This window comes from Netta rufina (assembly GCF_964035555.1).
Source record: "Netta rufina genome assembly, chromosome: 18".
NCBI classification, from domain to species: Eukaryota; Metazoa; Chordata; class Aves; order Anseriformes; family Anatidae; genus Netta; species Netta rufina.
Window position 1 is genome coordinate 12,856,970 of NC_140142.1, and position 22,476 is coordinate 12,879,445.

General features: G+C 54.8%; 1 protein-coding gene and 1 pseudogene across 2 annotated transcripts; one reads left to right on the forward strand and one right to left on the reverse strand.

Annotated features, from left to right (window-relative positions):
* Nucleotides 1-1,476: 1,476 nt before the first annotated feature.
* Nucleotides 1,477-2,436, reverse strand: LOC311216513 (olfactory receptor 14C36-like; the record flags this gene model as incomplete). Its single annotated transcript, XM_084298038.1, has 1 exon — nt 1,477-2,436. One exon carries the CDS (start codon nt 2,434-2,436, stop codon nt 1,477-1,479), a length of 960 nt encoding a protein of 319 aa, XP_084154164.1.
* Nucleotides 2,437-8,984: 6,548 nt separating this feature from the next.
* On the forward strand, nt 8,985-18,621 carry LOC311216514 (olfactory receptor 14C36-like; annotated as a pseudogene). The gene is made up of 3 exons: nt 8,985-8,992; nt 9,547-9,594; nt 17,657-18,621. The product of its transcript is annotated as an olfactory receptor 14C36-like (transcript).
* Nucleotides 18,622-22,476: the final 3,855 nt, after the last annotated feature.

The window sequence follows — 22,476 nt, forward strand, 5'->3', positions numbered from 1 at the left end:
CTCTGCCCTTGCTAAAACCATATCTCCATCTCCACCATAAATTTATGTTTTGGAGCCCGTCCTTGCTGTCACCCCCTGCCAGCTCATTCATGGCTCCTCTCAGAGCCCTGTTCCTGCATCGTCCCAGCCCCACTGCCCCACACATGGTCCCACATCCGTGCCACCACGGCACCGCACATGGCAGTGCACATTCAGGGCTGGGAGGAGCTCCCCCCATTACAATCCCAATGGCACCCTCAGGGTCCCTTCCTGCTATGGCCTTCCTTCCTTTGCAGCGTCCTCCAGCCCATGGCCCCTGCTCTGACCCAGCCACCTCCCATGGGGCCCTCTGCAGACAGCCCTGCTCCAGGTCTGCAGGGCTCTAGGCCAGGACAAAGGCCGACAGAGCTGGCTGTTCCCCCAACACAGACCTCAAGCACGGCTCTTCCACCTCCCTGACCTCTGCCCACCTCCCCACCCTCATCCCAGCCCAGTGGCAGTGGTCCTCAGGCTAGTGCCCACTGCAGGCTGCTGCAGAGCTCTGGGCACTGCCACAACAGCCCCAGCCCCTCTGAAGGGCACAGCAGCTCCTGAGGCACAAAGGGCTCAGCCCCACAGATGGGGACTTCCATGGCACAAGCATACAGAGGTCAGTGTCCCCTGCTGTGTCCCCTTCTCTCTTCTGCAGCAGATCCCCTTGAAGCCTGCAGCCCCTCAGTGCCATCCCTAACAGCACTTGACGTCCATGACATCACTTTCCTAATGGCAGAAATGGTCTCTCCTTGTGCTTCTGGTTCCTTGTGCGGTAGATGAGGGGGTTCACTGCTGGGAGCATCACTGAGTACAGGACAGCCATCACCAGGTCCAAGGATGGGGACGAGATGGAAGGGCACTTCAGGTAGGCAAGAAAGGCAAAAGGCTTCCTGAGAAACAGGAAGACCATGGCCATGTGAGGGATGCACGTGGAGAAGGCTTTGTGCCATCCCTGCTCAGAGGGCATCCTCAGCACAGCAATGAAAATCTGCATATAGCTAATGGACTCTCCTGGCAGCTTCACATTTATGTCCTGGAGGATGTCCTCTGCTGTGTCCCATGTGGGACAGTCATGCCTATGTACCTCAGTGACCATCTCTGCTGCCATTAGACACCAACAGGTTGGTCCTAAATCCTATGCTTGGTCTCTCCCAAATCCATGCAACAGCATGGGGAGCAACTGCACAGCCCTGATTTTGGCACAAGCTGTGAAAGAAGAGTGAAGCATTCAGACTGCACTATGAAGATCCTGTTTTATTAAGCAGATACTAAAACAGGCAGTGCTGTCCTGCTGTCCTACTGTGAGACATGTTTATAGAGCCTCCAGAGTAAACAGAGCGGTATCATTACTCATTACAGACATCTGCAAATGTTTCTCTAAGAACATAAATGGTAATGACATTAAAGATAACAATGAAAATATACATATGAAACAAGGATGAGGCCTTCATGGGGATAGGAATGTCACTTGTGTGGAAAGAAGGGAAATTTATCACTACACAGAAACATCCATGAAATCATTTGTCTAATGGCACCCTTGAGCTCCTGGTTTCTCATGCTGTAGATGAGGGGGTTCAGTGCTGGAGGCATCACCGAGTACAGAACTGCCACCACTAGGTCAGAGGATGGGGAGGAAATGGTCAGGGGCTTCAGGTAGGCAAAAATGGCTGTGCTGAGAAAAAGAGAGACCACAGCCAGGTGAGGGAGGCATGTGGAAAAGGCTTTGTGCCGTCCCTCCTCGGGAGGCACTGTCAGCACGGCCCTGAAGATCTGTACATAGGAAAAGACAATGAAAGCAAAACATCCAGATGTCAAACAAGCATTAAACAGAAGCACCCAAACTTCCCTGAGGTAGGAGTGTGAGCAGGAGAGCCTGAGGATCTGGGGAATTTCACAGAAGAATTGGTCCAAGGCATTGCCTTGGCAGAGGGGCAGGGAAAATGTATTGGCAGTGTGCAGCAGAGCATAGGGAACCCCACTGCCCCAGGCAGCTGCTGCCATCTGGGCACAAGCTCTGCTGCCCAGGAAGCTCCCGTAGTGCAGGGGCTTGCAGATGGCAATGTAGCGGTCGTAGGACATGATGGTGAGAATTGAAAACTCTGCTGATATCAAGAAAACACACAGAAAGACCTGTGCAACACATCCTGTGTAGGAAATGGTCCTGGTGTTCCAGAGGGAATTGGCCATAGCTTTCGGGAGAGTGGTGGAGATGCAGCCCAGGTCGAGGATGGCAAGGTTGAGGAGGAAGAAGTACATGGGGGTGTGGAGGTGGTGGTCGCAGGCTACGGCGGTGAGGATGAGGCCGTTGCCCAGGAGGGCAGCCAGGTAGATGCCCAGGAAGAGCGTGAAGTGTAGGAGCTGCAACTCCCGTGTGTCTGCAAATGGCAGGAGGAGGAACTCGGTGATGAAGCTGTTGTTGGACATTTGCTGCCTGTTGGGTATAGGGATCTGTACAGGTAGTAAAAGATAATGAAAAGTTAGAACAGTCTTCTCTGAGTGAAACCTATACCGTTCCTTGTAGACCCTCCCCCTGCCATACTTACAGGCTTTTCCTTTCTCTCCTGGAATCTTTCAGTTAGCTCTATGACATGAGCTTCATTTTTAAAGTTCACTGCACCATGAGGAGCAGGGAACTCTGCTCCTGGGCTCTTGAGGGAATCAGTCCTGACTCAGTGCAGTGAGTACACAGGAGCACAGCAGCTGGGCAAAGTTTTATATTCAGATTTTGTCAGATGAAATCCTTTCTCACACAGAAGGGCATGTCAACATCTGCATTCCTGTGCTACAGAATGTAGTTGACAGAAAGGAGTTTTAGGGGCAATTTTTTCTACATATCCTCTTCCCCCTCTTCGCGCCAAAGCAGTGTTCTCTACAGTCAGAAATTCTGAGGATTTCTGCTGCACTCACAGTGAATGGTTGTGAGACCTGAGAGGCAAAGGGATTCCCTTTAGCTCAGAGCAGGCTGAGGTGAGCGGGCTGGGCTTGTTCACAATGGCCATGATCTTGCAGCTTTTGGAGATGGAGGATAATCACATTTCTCTTACCCTGAAAAGAAGCCAGACACTGCTAAGAGAGGAGGAATGCTCTCTCACTGCCAATCCCTCAATGCCCAGCCCTTCTCAAGGTACCTGAACAAGGTCTCAGCACCACACCTTTTGCCAAGGACACCTAACATTCATGTCTACAGCCCAATAGCATGTCTTTGCATTTAGCATCTCCTCTACTATGTATGCCTTCCAGATATTACAAACATACTATGGGAAAGATTTCTATCCTCAGGACAGCTCACAGCTCAAAAGACCAAGAGGGCAGCGACTTTTTTGTTTAGGTGGGAGAGGAAACTAGGGGTAGGTTAAGAGGAAGGGGTCTTCACTGAATGGAGGAACATGGACTTTTCTGATGAATTAGCCCTCTGATTTACCTTCCTCTCAATCCTTGATCATATCCCCGCTGACAGAAAGTTTTATTTCTGGGAGCTGTTTCCTTGTCTCAAGTCCGTTTCAGCTCACAGCCTCAACCCAATCTCTGTGCAGTAATCTTTGCCCTTCAGCAACCTCCTGTATGCAGGGGACTGGCTAGTAGCCTGTGCATGTTTACAGGTGGAATAGGACCTGTAAAAATGCCCGGATGGGTGCAGCAAAGATGATGCTGTTGCTTTTGATAGGAAGAGGAGAGTCTGAAGGAACTTTCAAAGCAGCTCACAAACATACTGATCATCAGTACCACAGTTCAGGAGTCTCAGTCATGAGCTCATATTTGGCAGCTCCTTTTCCATTTCTCCCTGCTATCCGTCCCCATTCAGAAGAGCAGGTAACTGGCAAGAGGACAGATTATTCCTAATTGGACTTTAAACATGAAAAATTTGCCTGCGAAATGCCACTGGGTGCTGTGTAGCTGTGAGCAGGCTGCCCTAGGCAGCGGCCTCCCATCAGCAGCAGGACCCTGCCCTGCCGGGGGGGCTCCTTACACCCGCAGCTTCTCCCCGCAGCGCCCTGGGCAGCTCCCTGGGCAGGCTGAGTGCTGAGCCTGGCAGGTGGCAGAGGCCCTGCCCCGGCACACAGCCCCTGGGGCACAGCAGGGACCCTGCTCTGCACCACAGCCCTAGACACCTCTTTCAGCCACCTGGCTGCAGAGCCTGCTGCCAGCCTGTGAAAAGAGAGCACTCAGGGCCCAGCCTTTCTGCATTTTCCTTCTGCCACAGACTTACCCTGTAATGTGCTGCAAGCATTGATTCCTCATCGAGCTTTCAGTATCCTCTCAATTCACGCAGCCCGTAACCTCTATCTCCCTTCTCTCCCCTCCCCGTGCCAGCTGCAGGCAGTGTCCCCAGCCCTGCTGCGCTGTGCACAGGAGCTGCTCCTGGGCAGAGCTGTCTCTCTGCAGCGCTGCCCGCTTGCCAGAGCTCCCCTTGGGCCCAAGAGCCCGGCCCAGCTCAGCAGCAGAGGCCCAGCCCAAGGCCTCCCTTGCTCTGCCCCCCACCAGGCTCCCTGCACGTGGCCCTGGGCTCCAGGGCTCACAGCTCCTGGAAGGCAGCAGGGTCTCTCCTGGGGAAAACACTTGGAAGTAGACCACACAAAACACTGACTGGCCCTCTCTAAATACTGTGCTGACTTATTCCTGAGGCAGCAATTGCCCTACTTGAGTGTGCAGAGCTACAGGATGTGCCAAATTTCCTCTTTCTGTTCAACTTAATCATCAATGAAGTGGATGATGTGCACCCTCAGCAACTTTGCTGATGACACAAAGCTGGGAGGAGTGGCTGATACCCCAGAGGCCTGTGCTGCTATTCAGAGGGAGGAACGATGAGGCAGAGGACTGACCAGCAGGAGAGCAGCTCTGCAGAGAGAGACCTGGGAGTCCTAGGGGACAGTGGGCTGAGCATGAGCCAGCAGTGTGCCTTGTGGCCAAGAAGGCCAACGGGATCCTGGGGTGCATTCGGAAGGGTGTTGCCAGCAGGCCAAGGGAGGTGATCCTCCCCCTCTACTCAGCCTACACAAGTGCTTGGTGTTATTCCTCAATATCCCTAGGAAGGAGACACCACCTTTTCTTTGTGATGTCAAATGCATGAGAAGCCTGACAGGGTCAGAAAAGTGGCCATTTAGTTGCAGAAGAAGCAATAGGGCTGGATTCTCCTGAAATGCTACTTGTTGCTTGACAGAGCGGCACACTGCGACAGCCATGGTGACAGCCTGGCAGCCTTGTGCCTGGGTATTCCTGTGAGATCAGCCAAATGGGATGAAGGCTTTGTTCCCTGTACCGTCTGCTGTGAGAGGGGTTTTGCCTCTCAGCAAAGCATATTGTTGTTGCCTGGGCTCCTTCTGTAAGGTTGACATCTGCCATTGGGGCCCAGAGATGTGCAAAGTCTTGGTTCTCTTGCTTTCCAGTATCCTCTGGCATTCAGTCAATGCGAAGCAACCCAAGGCCTTCACCACAGCTGGTCATCATGGAAAGGGTCACCAGGTCATGTCGTGTCCCCGTCCCGGGTCCCCGGGTCGGGTCAGGACCCCAGCTCCAAGTCACTGGGTCATGACAGCTCCCTGGCCTGGGTCCCCTGGTCAGGTCAGCACACCGGTCCCATGTCACTGGGTTATGTCGGGTCCCTGGGTCCGGTCGGGAACCCAGCCACGGGTCCCCTGGTCATGTTGGGTGCCCTTGTCAGGTCGGGACCCTGGCCCCGGGTCACCGGGTCATGTCAGGTCCCCGGCTCGTGCGCAAATGTCGGGTCCTGACCCTGACCCCAGGTCCCCAGTTTGGGTCGTGTCCCCTGCCCGAGTCCCCGTGTCGGGTCAGGTCCCCGGCCCGGGTCCCTGGGTCGGGTCGGGACCCGAGCCCCGGGTCCCCTGGTAACGTCAGCTCCCCGGCTTGGGTCACAGGGTTGGGTCGGCACACTGACCCCGGGTCACTTGGTTATGTTGGGTCCCTAGGTTGGGTCGGGACCATGGCCCATGTCCCCTGGTGATGTCGGCTACCCGGGTCAGGTCGGGACCCCGGCCCCGGGTCACAGTGTAATGTCAGGTCCCTGGCCCGGGTCCCCAGTTTGCATTGGAATCCCGGCCCCGGGTCAGCTGGTCATGTCGGGTCACTGGCCGGGGTCACCGGGTCGGGTTGGGACCCCTATCCCGGGTCACCGGTTCATGTCGGGTCCACAGCCAATGTCACTGTGTCAGGTCGGGACCCTGACCCCGGGTCATTGGGTCATGTAAGGTCCCACAGCAGGTCCCCGGGTTGGGACGGGACCCTGGACCCAGGTAACCAGTCATGTCGGTTCCATAGTCCAGGTCACTGTGTCGGGTCGGGACCCTGACCCCAGGTCATTGGGTCATGTCAGGTCCCCGGCCAATGTCTCTGAGTCTGGTCGGGACCCCGGCCCCGGGTCCCCGGATCAGGTCAGGACCCCGGCCCCTAGTCACTGGGTCATGTCAGGTCCCCAGCCCGGGTCCATTGGTCAGGTCGAGACCCTGGCCCGGGGTCACCGGCTCATGTCCAGACAGAGACCGTGTCCCCGGGTCGGGTCGGGATCTCGCCCCCGACTAACCGGGTCATGTTGGGTCCATGGCCCGGGTCCCCTGGTCGGGTCAGGACCCTGGCCCATGTCACAGGGTCGGGTCGGGACCCCAGCCCCAGGTCACCGGGTCAGGTCGGGTCTCCGGACCAGGTCCCCTGGTTGGGTTGGGACCCCGGCCCGGGACCCTGGGTCATGTCGTGTCCCCGGCCCTGGTCCCTGGGTTGGGTCCGGTCCGCGGTCCATGTCCCCGGGTCTGGTCGGGCCCACGGTCCAGGTCTCTGGGTCAGTTCAGGTCCACGGTCCAGGTCCCCGGGTTGGGTTGGGTCCCCCGCCTGGGTCCCTGGGTCACGTCGGGACCCTGGCCCCGGGTCACTGGATCCTGTTGTGTCCCCGGCCCGGGTCCCCGGGTCAGGTCAGGACACCGGCCCTGAGTCACTGGGTCATGTCTGGTCCCTGGTCCGGGTCCACCAGTCAGGTTGGGACCCCGGCCCCGGGTCCCCGGGTCATGTTGGGTCCCCGGCCCGGGTCCCCTGGTCATGTTGGGACCCCGGACCTGGGTCTCCTGTGTTGCCTTCAGGGGGCAGTGCCGACATGACCCAGTGACCCAGGGTCGGGGTGCCGAACCCATCCGGGAATCCAGGACGGGGAGCTGACGTGACCAGGGGACCTGGGGCCAGGTTCCCAACCCGATAGGTGGACCCGGGCCGAGGACCCGACCCGACCCAGTGTCCTGGGGCCAGGGACCCGACCCGACCCGGGGACCTGGACCACGGACCGGACTGAACCCGGGGACCCGGGCCGGGGACACGACATGACCCAGGGACCTGGGACCGGGGTGGGGACCCAACCCTGATACCCGGGCCGGGGAGCATATATGATCCAGTGACACAGGTCCGGGGTCCCGCCCCAACACAGTATCCCTGGCCGGGGAACCGACATAGCCCGTTGACCAGGGGCCGGGGTCCAGACCTGACCTGAGTTCCCGGGCCAGGGACCAGACATGACCCTGGGACCTGGGGCCAGAGTCAAGACCTTACCCGGGGACCTGGGTCGGGGACACAAACCGACCCAGGGACCTGGGCCAGGGACGGGACCCAACCCAGGGACCTGGGCCGGGGACACGACTTGACCCGGGGACCGGGGACCGGGGCCCGACCGAACTCACGGACCCCGGCCAGTGACCTGACATGACCCAGGGACCTGGGAACTGTGTCCTGACCCAACCCTTGGAGCCGGGCGGGGACTCGACATGACTGGGTGACCTGGGGCCGGGGTCCTGACCCAACCCAGGGACCTGGTGGGGGACCCAACATGACCCGCTGACCCGGGACCTGTGTCCCAACCCGACCCGTGGACCCGGGCCAGGGACCCGACATGACGCACTGACCTGGCGCTGGGGTCCCGACCCAATCTGGGGACCTGGACCGTGGACCAAACCCAACCCGGGGATGTGGTCTGGGGACGTGACATGACACACTGACCCGGGGCCAGGTTCCCCACCCAACCCGGGGACCCGGGCCGCGGGCACGACACAAACTGGGGACCTGGGGTCAGGGTCGGGACCCGACACTTGAGCACGAGCCGGGGACCCGACATGACCCAGTGACCCGGGGCTGGGGACACAACCTGACCCGGGTACCCGACATGACCCAGTGACCCGGGGACGGGGTGCCGACCCGACCCGGGGACCCGGGCCGTGGAGTTGACATGACCAGGGGACTCAAGGCCAGGGTCCCGAACCGACCGGTGGACCCAGGCCGGGGACCAGACATGACCCGGTGACTCAGGGCCAGGGTCCTGACTTGAACCGGGGACCCGGGCCGGGGACCTGACCCGACCCGGGGAACTGGACCGTGGACCAGACCCAACCCGGGGACCAGGGCCGGGGACACGACATGACCCGTTGACCCGGGTCCGGGGTCCCGACCCAACCAGGGGACCTGGGACTGGGACCTGACCCGAAAGGGGGACCCGGGCCGGGGACACGACACAAACTGGGGACTTGGGGTCAGGGTCGGGACCCGACACTTGTGCATGAGCCAGGGACCTGACATGACCCAGTGACCCGGGGCCGGTATAACGAACTGACCCTGGTACCAAACATGACCAGAGGACCCGTGGCTGGGGTCCCAACCCGACCCAGGAACCCGACATGACCCAGTGACGCGGGGCCGGGGTGCTGACCTGACCCGGAAATTCAGGACGGGGAGCTGACGTGACCAGGGGACCCGGGGCTGGGGTCCCCACCCGACCAGTGGACCCGGGCTGGGGACCCGACATGACCCAGTGACTCGGGGCTGGGGTCCTGACCTGACCCGGAGACCCGGGCTGGGGACATGAAATGAACCGGGGACCCAGGGCCAGGTTCCCGACCCAACCCGGGGACCCGGACCAGGGACCTGACATGACCGGGTGACCTGGGGCCGGGCTCCCAACCCAACCCAGGGGCTTGGTCTGGAGACCCGACATGACCCGGTTAGTCGGGGCCGGGGTCCCGACCCTACCCAGGGACCCGGGCCGGGAACCCGACCTAACACTTGCATGCAGGCCATGGACCCGACATGACCCGGTGACCCGGGGTCGGTCGGGGAGCCGACCTGACCCCAGGGACTCAGGCCACGGACACGACATGACTCGCTGACCCGGGGAGGGTGTCCAGACCCAAACCGGGGACCTGAGTACAACTACCAGATTTGTCTCATGACCAGTAATTTTATCACAACAGAAGGCAGTGTTAGGCAGTAGAGTAAACTAATGACCATAAACCAGCCCCCACAAAGGATAAACAGCACAACAGGGAACACACACAGTATGTAATGTGCTATCCAACACAGTGCTGAGACCAAACACAACTACTACACTGAGATAAAACCAAAATGAAGTCTGTGGTCAGCAACTATGAAGATGACATACTGCTTGTATGCCCGTGATGATAATTGGTGCCCATGACAATATTTGGTGGGTGACCTCAAATTTTACGTCAACTCTTGAGCTCTTTTCATCATATTTTCTCCCCCTTTTCCTTGTAGGTGGGGAAGTGAAAGAGCAGTTGCTGTGGAGTTTGCCTGTGTAGCTGGGTAAAACCACCACATTAGGCACGTGGAAAGGATTCAGCACCAGGATTGTGGCCATCCAGGGATGGCATCTTAGCACCAAAGACATGCTCTACCAGCCTGGTGGCACAGGAGGGGCTGGTTCCCCTGAAGGAGGGCAGTAAAGGGGAAGGCTTAATTTCCAGCTCAGGCAGTTCTGGAACATTTGTGAGAGGCCTGTGGGAGCTGCAGGCCACACCAGTCTCTGGGACACCAGAGGTCTTTCCTCCCAGAACCAGATCCCAAAGAGGCAGCAGCCCCCAGGGAAATCTGGTCCTGGATTGTCCCCATCATGAGGAGGTTGAGCCATGCGCAGAGGAGCCCTGGGGCTCAGAACAGGACCCATCATCAGGAACCAGGGGTCCTGGCTGCCCCATTGTCCCCTGAGCCCAGTGGGACCTTCAGAAAGGGCTCTCGCAGAAGCCACTAGTTCTGTCCAGTCCCCCCCACAGCCCAGGACTTCCAGCTTTGGACAGCTGACAGCCCCTGGGCCACCTGGAAACGGGCTCTTGACACCCACACCTTTACACTCAGAGGATGGAGAGGCACTGGAACACGTTGCCCAGAGAGGCTGAGGATGCCCCATCCCTGGAGGCATTAAAGGCTAGGCTGGATGCGGCTCTAGGTAGCCTGCTCTAGTGGTCAGCAACGCCTGAGAGCCACTGGACCACCCCGTGGGAAGGGACTCCTGACAGCATTACCTTTGGGGGAGAGATGCAGGAGCACTGGGAACAGGGAAGTCGTGTCAGAGGCGATGGTCACCCTCCAGCAGCCCTCCCTCTCGCTTGCTGTTGGCCCTCAGCTCAGGACAAAGGATGCCGGCCCTGGCTCCTCAACCACAGCTCCTCTGCAAGGTGCCCCTGCTCCTCCGCCTGTCAGCGAGGGTCGCCCAGTGCAAGCTTGCTGCCTGCTGACCCCACTCCTGGCCACAGAAGGACAGCGCTGGGGAGCACCCAAGCAGTGCCCAGCAGGGACCAGGCCTTGCAGGGAAGTGCCGGCACTGCCGCTGCTCCAGTGACGATATCCTGGTGATGCAGTGCACCCCCTGTGACATCAGCACGTGTCATTTGAAGTCCTATAAGGTCAGTATCAAGGAGACAGAACAGCCTGGGATAGAAATGACAGGTTTCCCTTCTTGTCCTGAGAAAATGATACCTCCCTTCTACCGTGTTATATTCCAGCATTTTCTGACAAATCTGCCAGGAACATCTCTAAATGGTGACAGAGCCCACAGAATAAAGGAAGTGGAGTACTGGAGAAGTCCCTGCTGTGTCCCTGCACTAACATGCCTCTGTTATTGGGAGCCCTCCCAGGAAGTTGCAGTTTGAGGCTTATCCTGGGGTGGGCTTTTTTCAAAAGATGGGAGTGAAGGCACCTGGGATGCAGCAGCCCCTCAGTATACCTGAATTCCTCTTCACTGCATGTCGCTCACTTGGAGAAGTAGTAGGTCTTATATGGAGGAATTGCAGCGCATGCCAGGGCTTTCCTTCCCAGATATCACATGGGGATCTGAGATTTGAAAAGGCCTCAGCACCATCCCCCGGTCTGCCATGCAGGAGGCAGAGGTGGTACAAGAGGGAAAGGAAAACATATTCCCTGTTTATCATCCCTGCTTGTCTCTTCTGAAGAATCTACCCCCATTCAGCACAACACCCCAAGCTGAGGGACCTGTCCCCCCACACCTCAGCAGCTCCTCCATCAATGTCCCTGCCCTGTGACAGCAGGTGGGGATCCAGCTCCTCCTGCCTGTGCCCCAGGCTGAGGGCATTGGGGCACATCCGGGCTGCAGCACCTCAGCTGTGGCACAAGGGCCAAACTCAGACTTGTCCCAGACCTTGTGCCCAAGAGCCTGGCCATGCACACGCTTTCCATCACAGCTGCCGTGGATAGCAGATGGCCAGAGGAGGATGAAATAAGGGGTCCCATGGAGGGCAAGCCCTGGTGTTCCTGAGGCCAGAAGGAAACAGGCCTGGGCTGTGCTGCCCTGAAAGCAGAGGGCCTTTGTGGTGTTGGTGCAGCGCTGAGGACCTGAGTGTTGAAGGTGTGCCCATTCTCCAGGCATGAGAATGAGCTGCTGAAAATGTCTTTGGCTACGGGCATCCTGTGATCCAAGGACACAGAAAAAATCACTGTGCCTGGACAGTGCCATCAGAGTGATTAAAGGATGGGGATGAGAAGCAGCAGCAGTGTTTGCAAACCAAAGGACACAAGTGTAAACCCTGGTGTGATGTGCCTCATATTCAGATAACACCTACCTTTTGTGGTGGTTTTACCGTGCTGGGCAGCTAAACCCCACAACCGCTCTCTCACTCCCCCTCCTTTAGATGAGGAGGGGGAGAAGTAAAGCAAAGAACAACTCACGGGTTGAGATAAGGATAATTTAATTAAAGGGAAATAATTATAATAATTAAATAAAGACTACCATGAACTAAACAATTTAACTAAGGGGAAATAAAAAAGGGAAAGGGGAAAAGGGAGGGGAAAAGGAAAAATAAAAAGAAGGGAGGAAAACAAACAAACAAAATAAATGAAGGCTATGTGGAAGTACAGAGGAAAGAAATTACTCTCTACTTCCCACAAATGAGCGATGATTGACCACGTCCTTGAAGCAAGACCTCAACGCATGCAGCTGGTGTTCGAGAGAAGGACCGACGTTTTCTCAACGAGAGCCCACCCCTCCCCTCTTCTTCCTGTTTCCACCTTTTATTGCTGAGTGTGACACCACATGGTATGGAATATCCCTTTGATTGGTTTAGGTCAGCTGCCCTAGTGATGTTTCTCTCCTCACTTTTTTGCCCACCCCCTAGGAGGGTTAGAGAAAGGCCCAATGCTGTGCCACTGCTGCTCAGCAGTAGACACAACACTGGTGTGATAACACTGCTGTTCCAGCTACAAGTACAGAGTACGGCACTGAATGGGCTGCTGCTGGGAAAGTTAACATTCCAGCCAGACCCAGTACAGTTCCTCAGCTTGGGGTGCTGTGCTGGATAGGGACATATGGATGGGGGGATCAACAACAGGATATTGTCCTCCATTTGAAGGAGCCACTCCTCTATGGGATGGGCAGCAGGTTGGCGGAGCACTTGGATGAGGGTCAAAATGTCAGTTAGTCAGGGTGACAGCATGGCAGGAGGTAAATCTCTGCAGTCAGGCTGAAGAATTGGGGAAAGTCTTATGGAAGCCATTGGAGTAAGTTGAGTGCAATGACCCCATGTCATACTGGGGGCCTTTAATCGCTGAGTGTCACAGGACAGTGACAGTGCTCGGTGCAAACCTTCCAAATGTTTTCTATGGGTTCTTGGAGACAGCTTCTGTGCACAGGTGCCAGATGGGCCAACCTAGCTGATGTTCACCAGGATCTGGGACTTGCAAACATAAAAAATTGTGTCTTGACACTCCTCTTGAAAAATGCATGTTGTAGTCCAGCTGCTTTTCAGCACATGGAAAGAGATGAGGTTTCATCAGGTACATCAGTGTGCAGTACAGTCAGGGGTTGTAGTCCTGCCTTCAGCATGCCACAGGTCTCCTGAAATGAGAGAGCTTAGATCCTAAATCAGGATGGGTTCCTCCTCCATTGTGGACACCAAGACACAAGTGGTCTCCTGCAGGCAGATCTGGCAGCCCAGCTGCAAGGGGCAGGCTGCCCCTCCACCTCAGCCTCTTCTGTGGTCTCCACCTCCTCTGAAGGCCCAAAGCTGTGCACCATGGGGAGGCTGTGGCAGCCTAGAGGAGAGCATGGCATCCGTCCTAGATCATTCTCCCCACTCCCCTTTTTGCCTGCAGTACTGCCCTACTCTCTCTCATCATGACATGTTGAGGGTACGTCTGCCCTTCCCTTGTGTACCACCTCTGCCTCCTGCATGGCAGACTGGGGGATGGTGCTGAGGCCCTGGCATGTACTCCAATTCACTCTGTAAAACCCATCCTTCTTTCAGAAGTGAGTTACATGCAGTGAAGAGTTCAGTCACTCCGAGGGGCTGTTCCATCCCAGATGCCTTTGTTCCCATCTTTTGAAAAATCCAGGCCCCAGGACAAGCCTCAAACCCAACCATCGTGGGAGGGCTCCCAACAGCAGAAGCATGTTGTTAAAAGGGAGCAGTAGAGGTATCTCCAGGGCTCCACTTCCTTTATTCCATGGCCTTTGCCACCATTTGGAGATGTCCCTGATCTGTTCCTGATCCCAAAAAGAACTGGGCAGAAATAAAAACATCATACGATGGGTGAGCAATTGGCTAACGGGCAGGGCCCAAAGGGTTATGGTAAATGGGGCTGCGTCAGGCTGGCGGGCGGTCACCAGTGGGGTCCCTCAAGGCTCCATTTTAGGGCCGGTACTTTTCAATATTTTTATAAACGATCTGGATGTAGGAATAGAAGGTATTTTGAGCAAGTTTGCTGATGACATCAAACTTGGAGGAGTTGTGGACTCGAATGAGGGTGGAAAGGCCTTGCAGAGGGATCTGGATAGGTTGGAGAGCTGGGCGATCACCAACCGCATGAAGTTCAATAAGAGCAAGTGCCGGGTCCTGCACCTGGGACAGGGAAACCCTGGCTGCATGTACAGACTGGGCGATGAGACGCTGGAGAGCAGCCTAGAAGAGAGGGATCTGGGGGTCGTGGTAGACAGCAAGTTGAATATGAGCCAGCAGTGTGCCCTGGCAGCCAGGAGGGCCAACCGTGTCCTGGGGTGCATCAAGCACGGCATCGCTAGTAGGTCAAGGGAGGTGATTGTCCCGCTCTACTCTGCGCTGGTGCGGCCTCACCTCGAGTACTGTGTGCAGTTCTGGGCACCACAGTATAAAAAGGACATGAAACTGTTGGAGAGTGTCCAGAGGAGGGCTACGAAGATGGTGAAAGGCCTGGAGGGGAAGACGTACGAAGAACGGCTGAGGTCACTGGGCCTGTTCAGCCTGGAGAAGAGGAGGCTGAGGGGAGACCTCATCACAGTCTACAACTTCCTCGTAAGGGGGTGTTGAGAGGCAGGAGACCTTTTCTCCATTAACACCAGTGACAGGACCCGCGGGAACAGGGTTAAGCTGAGGCAGGGGAAATTTAGGCTTGACATCAGGAGGGGGTTCTTCACAGAGAGGGTGGTTGCACACTGGAACAGGCTCCCCAGGGAAGTGGTCACTGCACCGAGCCTGTCTGAATTTAAGAAGAGATTGGACTGTGCACTTAGTCACATGGTCTGAACTTTTGGGTAGACCTGTGCGGTATCAAGAGTTGGACTTGATGATCCTTAAGGGTCCCTTTCAACTCAGGATATTCTATGATTCTATGATTCTATGTTTCTTTCTCGGTTTCTAAAAGACATGGTAAAGGGTGTTCAGAAGGGTGAAATGATCCCTGGCTGTCATGTCTGAGGTGACCTGCCACATGGTGAGAACACAACAGGGGTTAAATGAGGAAATCATTTGTGCTCGTGTTTGACAAACACACTTTAATAGCACTAATCTCACTTCTAAAATGCATCTCCCCTGTGTTCAGAGAGGAGCAGTCAGTGATGACTTCAGTCTGCTTCAAACACCACGCCCCAGCAGAAACCCTGCTGCCTTCAGGAGCTGTCAGCACTGAGGCCTTGGGGACACCTGGAGGGAGCCCAATGGCACAGAGCAGCGATGCCACAGTCGGGTGCTGTGCTGCTGAGCTGGGCCAGGCTCCTGGGCCCAAGGGGAGCTCCTGGCAAGCAGGCAGCGCTGCAGAGAGACAGCTCTGCCCAGGAGCAGCTCCTCTGCACAGCGCAGCAGGGCTGCAGGCTCTGACCACAGGTGGCACTGGGAGAGGAGAGACGGGAGAGAGAGGTTATGGGCTCAGTGGACTGAGTGTATAGTAAGAGATCATTGGAGATTTAATGACTAAAGCACATAATATGGTAAGTTTCTAGCAGAAGGAAAATGCAGAGAGGCCAGGCCCCCAGGGCTCCCTTGTTGCAGGCTGGCTGCAGGCTCTGCAGCCGGGGGTGCAGGCAGGGGTGTCCAGGGCTGTGGTGCAGAGCAGGGTCCCTGCTGTGCCCCAGGGGCTGTGTGCCAGGGCAGGGCCTCTGCCGCCTGCCAGGCTCAGCACTCAGCCTGCCCGGGGACAGGGCACTGCAGGGAGAAGCTGCAGGTGTAAGGAGCCCCCCCAGCAGGGCAGGGTGCTGCTGCTGGCGGGAGGCTGCTGCCTCGGGCAGCCTGCTCACAGTTCCATAGCATAGCCAGGGTGTATTCAAGCCACCTTGCAAGAGAGGAGAGAAGGCAGGAGTTAGCTCCTTGGATCTCTGCTTTCCTGTGCCTTTTCTTTCAGTCTTCTGTTCTTTGGACGAGTGGGAATAGAAATAGACACTGTTATTTCCTAGAAAAGGCTATCATTTCTACACCATCAAAAGGAGCTTACAAGGATCCCCATCAAGTCCCGTTCTTGCCCCTCAACCCATAGAAAGCTCCAACACCACGTGTGCAGGGTCAGCAGGGCCTGTGTGAGCTGGGCTCTAGGACATGCCCCCAGCGAGCTGCCCCTGGGCAGAGCCTTGCTGCCAGGAGGTGTCTGCAGGGCAGAGCTGAGCACCCAGCTCTGATGGGGTGGGATGGGGGCTGTGAGCTGCAGGCAGGTGTGGGGACAGGGAACCAGCTGCAGGCAGGGACAGCTGCAGGCAGCACAGAAGCTCTCTGTGGGAGTGAGAGGGAGCTGCTCCTAGAAACACCATGGCAGGGGAGATTTGGACATCTCTCTGACATCTGTGCACTGCAGACACACTCCCTGGAGCAACCCCCTTCTCATCCACTATAGTACTTCAGACATAATGTCTTGGGAATTTGGTCATGAGTTTCCTTTGGATTTCCTGGGGTGGTGGTGTGAGAATTCACACAAATTCAAACCTGAAATAGGTTTCTGTGTTGGGTCTGTCTGAGCTGGAGTCACCTTTTCCCTGCAGCAGCCCACACAGTGCTGTACTCTGAACTCATAGCTGGAACAGCACTGATATCACTCCAGTGTTGTGTCTATTGCTGCGTAGTGCTGGCACAGCATCAGGACTCCTTCCAAGCCCCCAAGAGCCAGCAGGCTGGGGGTGGGCAAGTGATGGGGAGGAGACATTGCCGGGGCAGCTGACCTAAACCAACCAAAGGGATATTCCATAAGACCTGATGTCACACTCAGCAATAAAAGGGGGGGGCTCTCGTGGGGGAGGGGGCTGTTCCTCCTGAACAACCACTACACGTCTGGGGCCCTGCTTCCCAGGACGTGGCCGAACACCGCTCGCTGATGGGAAGTAGAGAATAATTTTTTCTCTCTCTGTGCTTCCGCGCGGACTGATTGTTTCTTTGTTTCTGTTTTTCCTCCCCATTCCCTTTCCCTTTAATTAAACCTTTCTCATCTCAAACCTCGAGTTCTCTGTGTTGTATCTTCTCCCCCTTCCTCTTTGAGGTGAGGGGGAGTGAGAGAGTGGTTGTGGTGGAGCACGGCTGCCCACCTGAATAAAACCACCACAGTTTCTCAAGTGAAAGTTCAGGTATGGTCTACCTCCAGGGTAGAGGCACTCAATCCTCTATTTGATGCCCGACAGGCAAGCCAGACTGTTGGTAACGGAGGAATAGTGTTTTTATTACAGATTGAGGCTCCTAGAGCATTGCTCTGGAAAAGGTCTGCATGTCTTTAAAGAACCTCAACAAGTTCTTCCATAGACCTCAGCCTACAGCCAGTGCCACCATCAATTTTATTGTTTCTTGAGAGATTATCTGACCTGCTCCTCAGGATCTGCAAAGAGGGAGATGCCCCTCGCCAGCAGGCATCTGAGGTTGCACCCAGTTCCTATGCCTTTGGCTGCAGAGCAGAACTGACTCTCCCTGTACCAAAAGGCAGTTTCTCCTGCTCACAGAAGGAACATCAACAACAGAACCCAGCCAGAACTCTGGCCAGGGAGTTGCACGGAGGTCTTCCAGAAAGGAGTAAGGCAGTGCATGTCTGTTGTGTGTTGGTGAGAGAGAAGTAGCTTAAACGACCTATGCAATAGATTTTGTAGATGTTTGACATTTCACTTGTTATTCCTTCCTTGGACAGAACCCCATGTCCACAGGCAGCACGTGTACAACAGCAGCTCCATCACTGAGTTCCTCCTCCTGCCATTTGCAGACACAAGGGAGCTGCAGATCCTGCACTTTGGGCTCTTTCTGGGCATCTACCTGGCTGCCCTCCTGGGCAACGGCCTCATCCTTACAGCCATAGCCTGCGACCACCGCCTCCACACCCCCATGTACTTCTTCCTCCTAAATCTTGCCCTCCTCGACCTGGGCTGCATCTCCACCACTGTCCCCAAAGCCATGGCCAATTCCCTCTGGGACACCAGGGCCATCTCCTACACAGGATGTGCTGCACAGATCTTTCTCTTTTTCTTTTTGATGTCAGCAGAGTATTATTTTCTCACCATTATGGCCTATGACCGCTACGTTGCCATCTGCAAGCCCCTGCACTACGGGTGCCTCCTGGGCAGCAGAGCTTGTGCCCAGATGGCAGCAGCTGCCTGGGGCAGTGGAGTTCTCTACACTCTGCTGCACACTGCCAATACATTTTCACTGCCACTCTGTGGAGGAAATACCCTGGACCAGTTCTGTGAAATCCCCCAGATCCTCAAGCTCTCTTGCTCTGACTCCTACCTAAGGGAAATTCGGCTTCTCACATTTTGTATTTTTGTTTTGGGGGTTTTTTGTATTCATCGTACTGTCCTATGTGCAGATCTTCAGGGCTGTGCTGAGGATTCCCTCTAAGCAGGGGCAGCACAAAGCCTTTTCCACGTGCCTCCCTCACGTGGCTGTGGTCTCCCTCTTTCTCAGCACTGCCTTTTTTGCCTACCTGAAGCCACCTTCCTTCTCCTCTCCATCCCTGTATCTCATGGTGGCAGTTCTGTACTCGGTGGTTCCTCCAGCAGTGAACCCCCTCATCTACAGCATGAGAAACCAGGAGCTCAAGGATGCACTGCGCAAAGTCATGAGTGGGTGTACATCAGAAGTTATGTACTATCTGTCTTCTGCAAAGCACTCATAATATAACTCATGATATGCCAAGCTTGTCTTTTGTTCTTTGGTGATTTTTGTTTGTTATTAATGAGGGCAACAATGTTTTCCATATAAATTGTCATTATCAATCCTACTCACGTATTTAAACAAAATAAAGGAACCTGCAGTGAAGAGTGTGTCTGAGATGCTTTTTCTGAGAATTTTGCTGGGGGTTCCAGGGTAATGCCCATGGGTGGAAATGAAGAGGAATATAGAGACCCACCATAGCAGCACTGCCAGGAAGCAGCAGGGTTTTGTCTGTCCAGAGCTACTTTCATCCCACTTCTACAATCTCCTTCTGAGTCTTTTCTGTTGGCATAAGCCTGATTGTTCCTGTAGCTTGGTCACAGTACTGGTGTGTGGCAATCCTGTGACCACAGGCAGGGACTGGCAACGGGCATTTTTGTGGCACAGCTGGCCTCCAGAACAGCATTTCCATCCCATAAAGTGATTCTGCTCAGGGTAGTGCCTGGCGGCTCAGGTGTTCCTTCACAGTTGCTGTCAAGAACATTGCAGTCCAGAAATGGTCTGCAAGAGGGACCTGGCTTTGCCTGTTTCTCCATGGGCTCAGGGTGAAGTGATCAGAGCCCCAGCTGGGTGTTTGAGGGCATGGGGACTCCCTCAGGTGTTGCTTGTTGGTGTCCAGCACTCAGGCAGATGGTGAGGAGGCTCCAATTAACCTGCCTGTGGCACTACAGCATGTGCTGGGGCTGGTGGCAGGTGAGCATTTTTTGGAAGGAATCAGGAGCTGCCAGGAGAGCCTAGGGGAGCTGCAGGGACAGTGTGTCCCAGGGGATCATCAGAGAATAGAGCTCACAGAGCACGAGCCTGTGCCAGGTGGAGTCCCTGCAAGATAAAATGCTAAATTGGGGTGTGAGCAGGCAAAGGAGAGTCCTGCAACCCAGGGGACACAGAGGGGACAGGGAAAGAAGTCTGGTGAGTGGTTTTACCCCTACTGAAATGCTATAGGCTGGATATAGTGCAGCACCCAAACACTTCTCATGGCACTGGAAAGAAGGCAGGCTACCTCTGAGCACCCTCGACAGCCACAGAAGAGCTGGTGTGGGAGGCAGTCAGTGGAAGAGCCCTATGAGCTGTCCCTGCCTCCCAGCCTGCCCAGCACAGACCTGCAGAGTGCCCCTGTGTCCTGGACACCACAGCCCCCTTGCTCTGCAAAGCAGTACCACCAGCTGGGACTGTGGGGAGCATGGGGAGAGGGTGCAGAAATGGACCAGGCCAGCACAGGCATGCTCCTTCCTGGGAAAGGCTCTCTGTTGAGGTGGGAAGTCCTGGGAGGAGAGTGGGGCCCCGTGTGTGTGCAGGGGATCCCTGGAAAGAGAAACCCGTGGGTACTTCTGCAGCTTGGAGCAGGCTGCCAGGGCTCGGCGGCAGCAAGAGCTGCCTGAGGATCTGCAGGACCAGAGCTCTCAGCCCAGTTCAGAGAGGTGGTTTGTTCCTCTGCAGCAGGACACAGAATGGCTCAGTCAAAAGTCCAGATGTGCCTGGTACAGTAGAGGCTTCAGCATGCACATTGTGTACATGCGCTGAGGTGAACCTGAGGCTGCACAAATGCCCTCAGCCTTTGTCCATTCCTCATGCTGTGGAGAATGAAGGCTGGTCAGCCTCACCTCAGTCCCTGCGAAGGTGATGGGGCAAGCTTTTCCACAGCCACCTCCAGGCACTTGAAGGACAAAAACAGGATTGATGAACCCATAGAGGAAGGGAAGGAAAGGGAAGCAAAGGGAAGAGAAGGTGCTTACTTGTCTTTAGCAAGGCCTTTGGCTTTGTCTCAAAGAATTCTTATAGCCAGAATGGTGCTATGTGGACTTAACAAATGGATGAGGCTGTGGGTGGGCCAGTTTGCTGGACAATCAGGCCCAGGTATCATGCATGACACATAGTGCTGTCAGCCAGTTCTTAGCATCATCCCTCAGTGATCAGCAGTTGGGCTAACACTGCTGAATGTCATTATTAACTTTCTGAAATACCGGATGGAGCACACTTCCAGATCTTTTCTGGATGGTGTCAAGCTCAGAGGAGCCCTTGGGTAAAATTATCTATTTAGTCTACCTTGAGCAGAAGAGTTGAAGATAAAAATAAGATAGAAATCAGAGGTCTCTTGGAATATTTATTTATTTGTTTAGTGTGATTCAATGACCTTTCCTTTGGAGAGCTCTCTGAAGACTAGCAGGAAGAGGAATAAGAAAAGAGAGAGAGGTAGAGGCAGAGATACATCTTATGTTACTACTACCACAGTCAATCCTGCAAAGAATGATTCAATATTTGAAGCAGTAGTAGAAAATATACTTTATAAACTAAGGGTAGAAAATATACTTGATAAGCTTACATTTTTACTTCCTCAGGCCCTGGCTAACGATGACAGTGACAGGTGAATAATTTGAGGTCTGTGGTTAAGACACTTAACACCCAGTAGGAAGCCTCTGGTCACCTCTGACTCTGGAGCTGACAGGCCAGAAGCAGTAACATGGCTGGGGACAAGGCCTGTGAGGTGACCCCTTCCTGAAGCAGCTGATGTGTCAGCCCTTGTCTCCTGGCTGACATCTGTGCTTTTCCACTTACACCAGCCAGCATCCCTGATAAGGCAGCAGAAGGCACCTGCTTGGCACACTGATTGTGAGATGCCCTCTGTCTGAGAGCCTGACAGGCCCCATGCAGGAAGAGGCCTTGGGTGTGGGTTTTCACATCCCTTCTGCCTGAGCACATGGTGGACCAGCAACAGGCACACATCTTGGTTACATCTACCTGAGAAACTGGAAGGCCAGCAGCAGCCATGTGGCTTGGAAGATCCTGATGAGGATTCTCTGGTGGTGGGAAATAGCAGGAGAGAATCAAAGGGGGGACAAAGTGTTGCTTGGAAGGTGAAGAGTGGTGTTATAAATAGCTCAGGATTCAAATCAGGATTAAATAAAAAAATAGGATTTATTGAAAGAATATAAAGGAATAGAGGTAAGCAAACAGGGCTGGGTGCACCGGGAGTCTCCGCTCCACCAGGACGCACACCAGTTACATCAAGCAGCTGATTTTTATGCTCCTAGACTAATATATATTCATTACTACTTCTAAAAAAAATAGATTATTAAAATTAGCTTCCGGGGTGCAGTCCCTCCTACTGGAGCATGCGCAGTCTCCTCTGGGGTCTCTTCTGGGGGTCTCTAGGGGTCTTTCATGCTGAAGGCTCGTAGTCTTCCTCTCCCCCTTTGTACTTACTGGGCACCATACCAAGTTTATAGAACATCCTCTTCAAGTCTTGTCTCCCAGCCGTCCTTCAGCTTCTTTCTCCTTCCTCTTTATCTCTCGGCCCCCCCTAACCAGATACCAAAGATCCACATAGTATCCCATAACAGTCACTAGTTGTTATCAGTTGGTCTGAAACTCCCAGACACACGAGTAATTAAAACATTCTTCCCCAGCCATTCACAGACACATCTATAGCAGTGTTAGAAATAGAAGTCCGGAATAACAAAAGCAAACAGGTTCATAAATTTAAGAAGTGATAAATTGACTAGAATGAGGGGGAGACTGGGACACACTGCATCTGTGGTTCAAGAATTAAATTGCCAGTGCAGGGCCCAGAGGCAGACAGGATTCATACAGAATTGTTCTTTATGGACACGAATTGTTAAAACATTCCTCACAGTGGGAATGAGGAGGAGGAAATGTCACTGAACAGGTAGTGCTGTAGGACCTGACATCACCCAGAAGGAGTCTGTGGTCAGCCCATGTCACTGCGTTTCAAGGAATAGCCATGGAGACTGGGAAGAAAACAGTAAAAAGCAGGGAAAAGTGGGAAGGGATTGGGCAGTGCAAAACAGCTTGTGGTGGA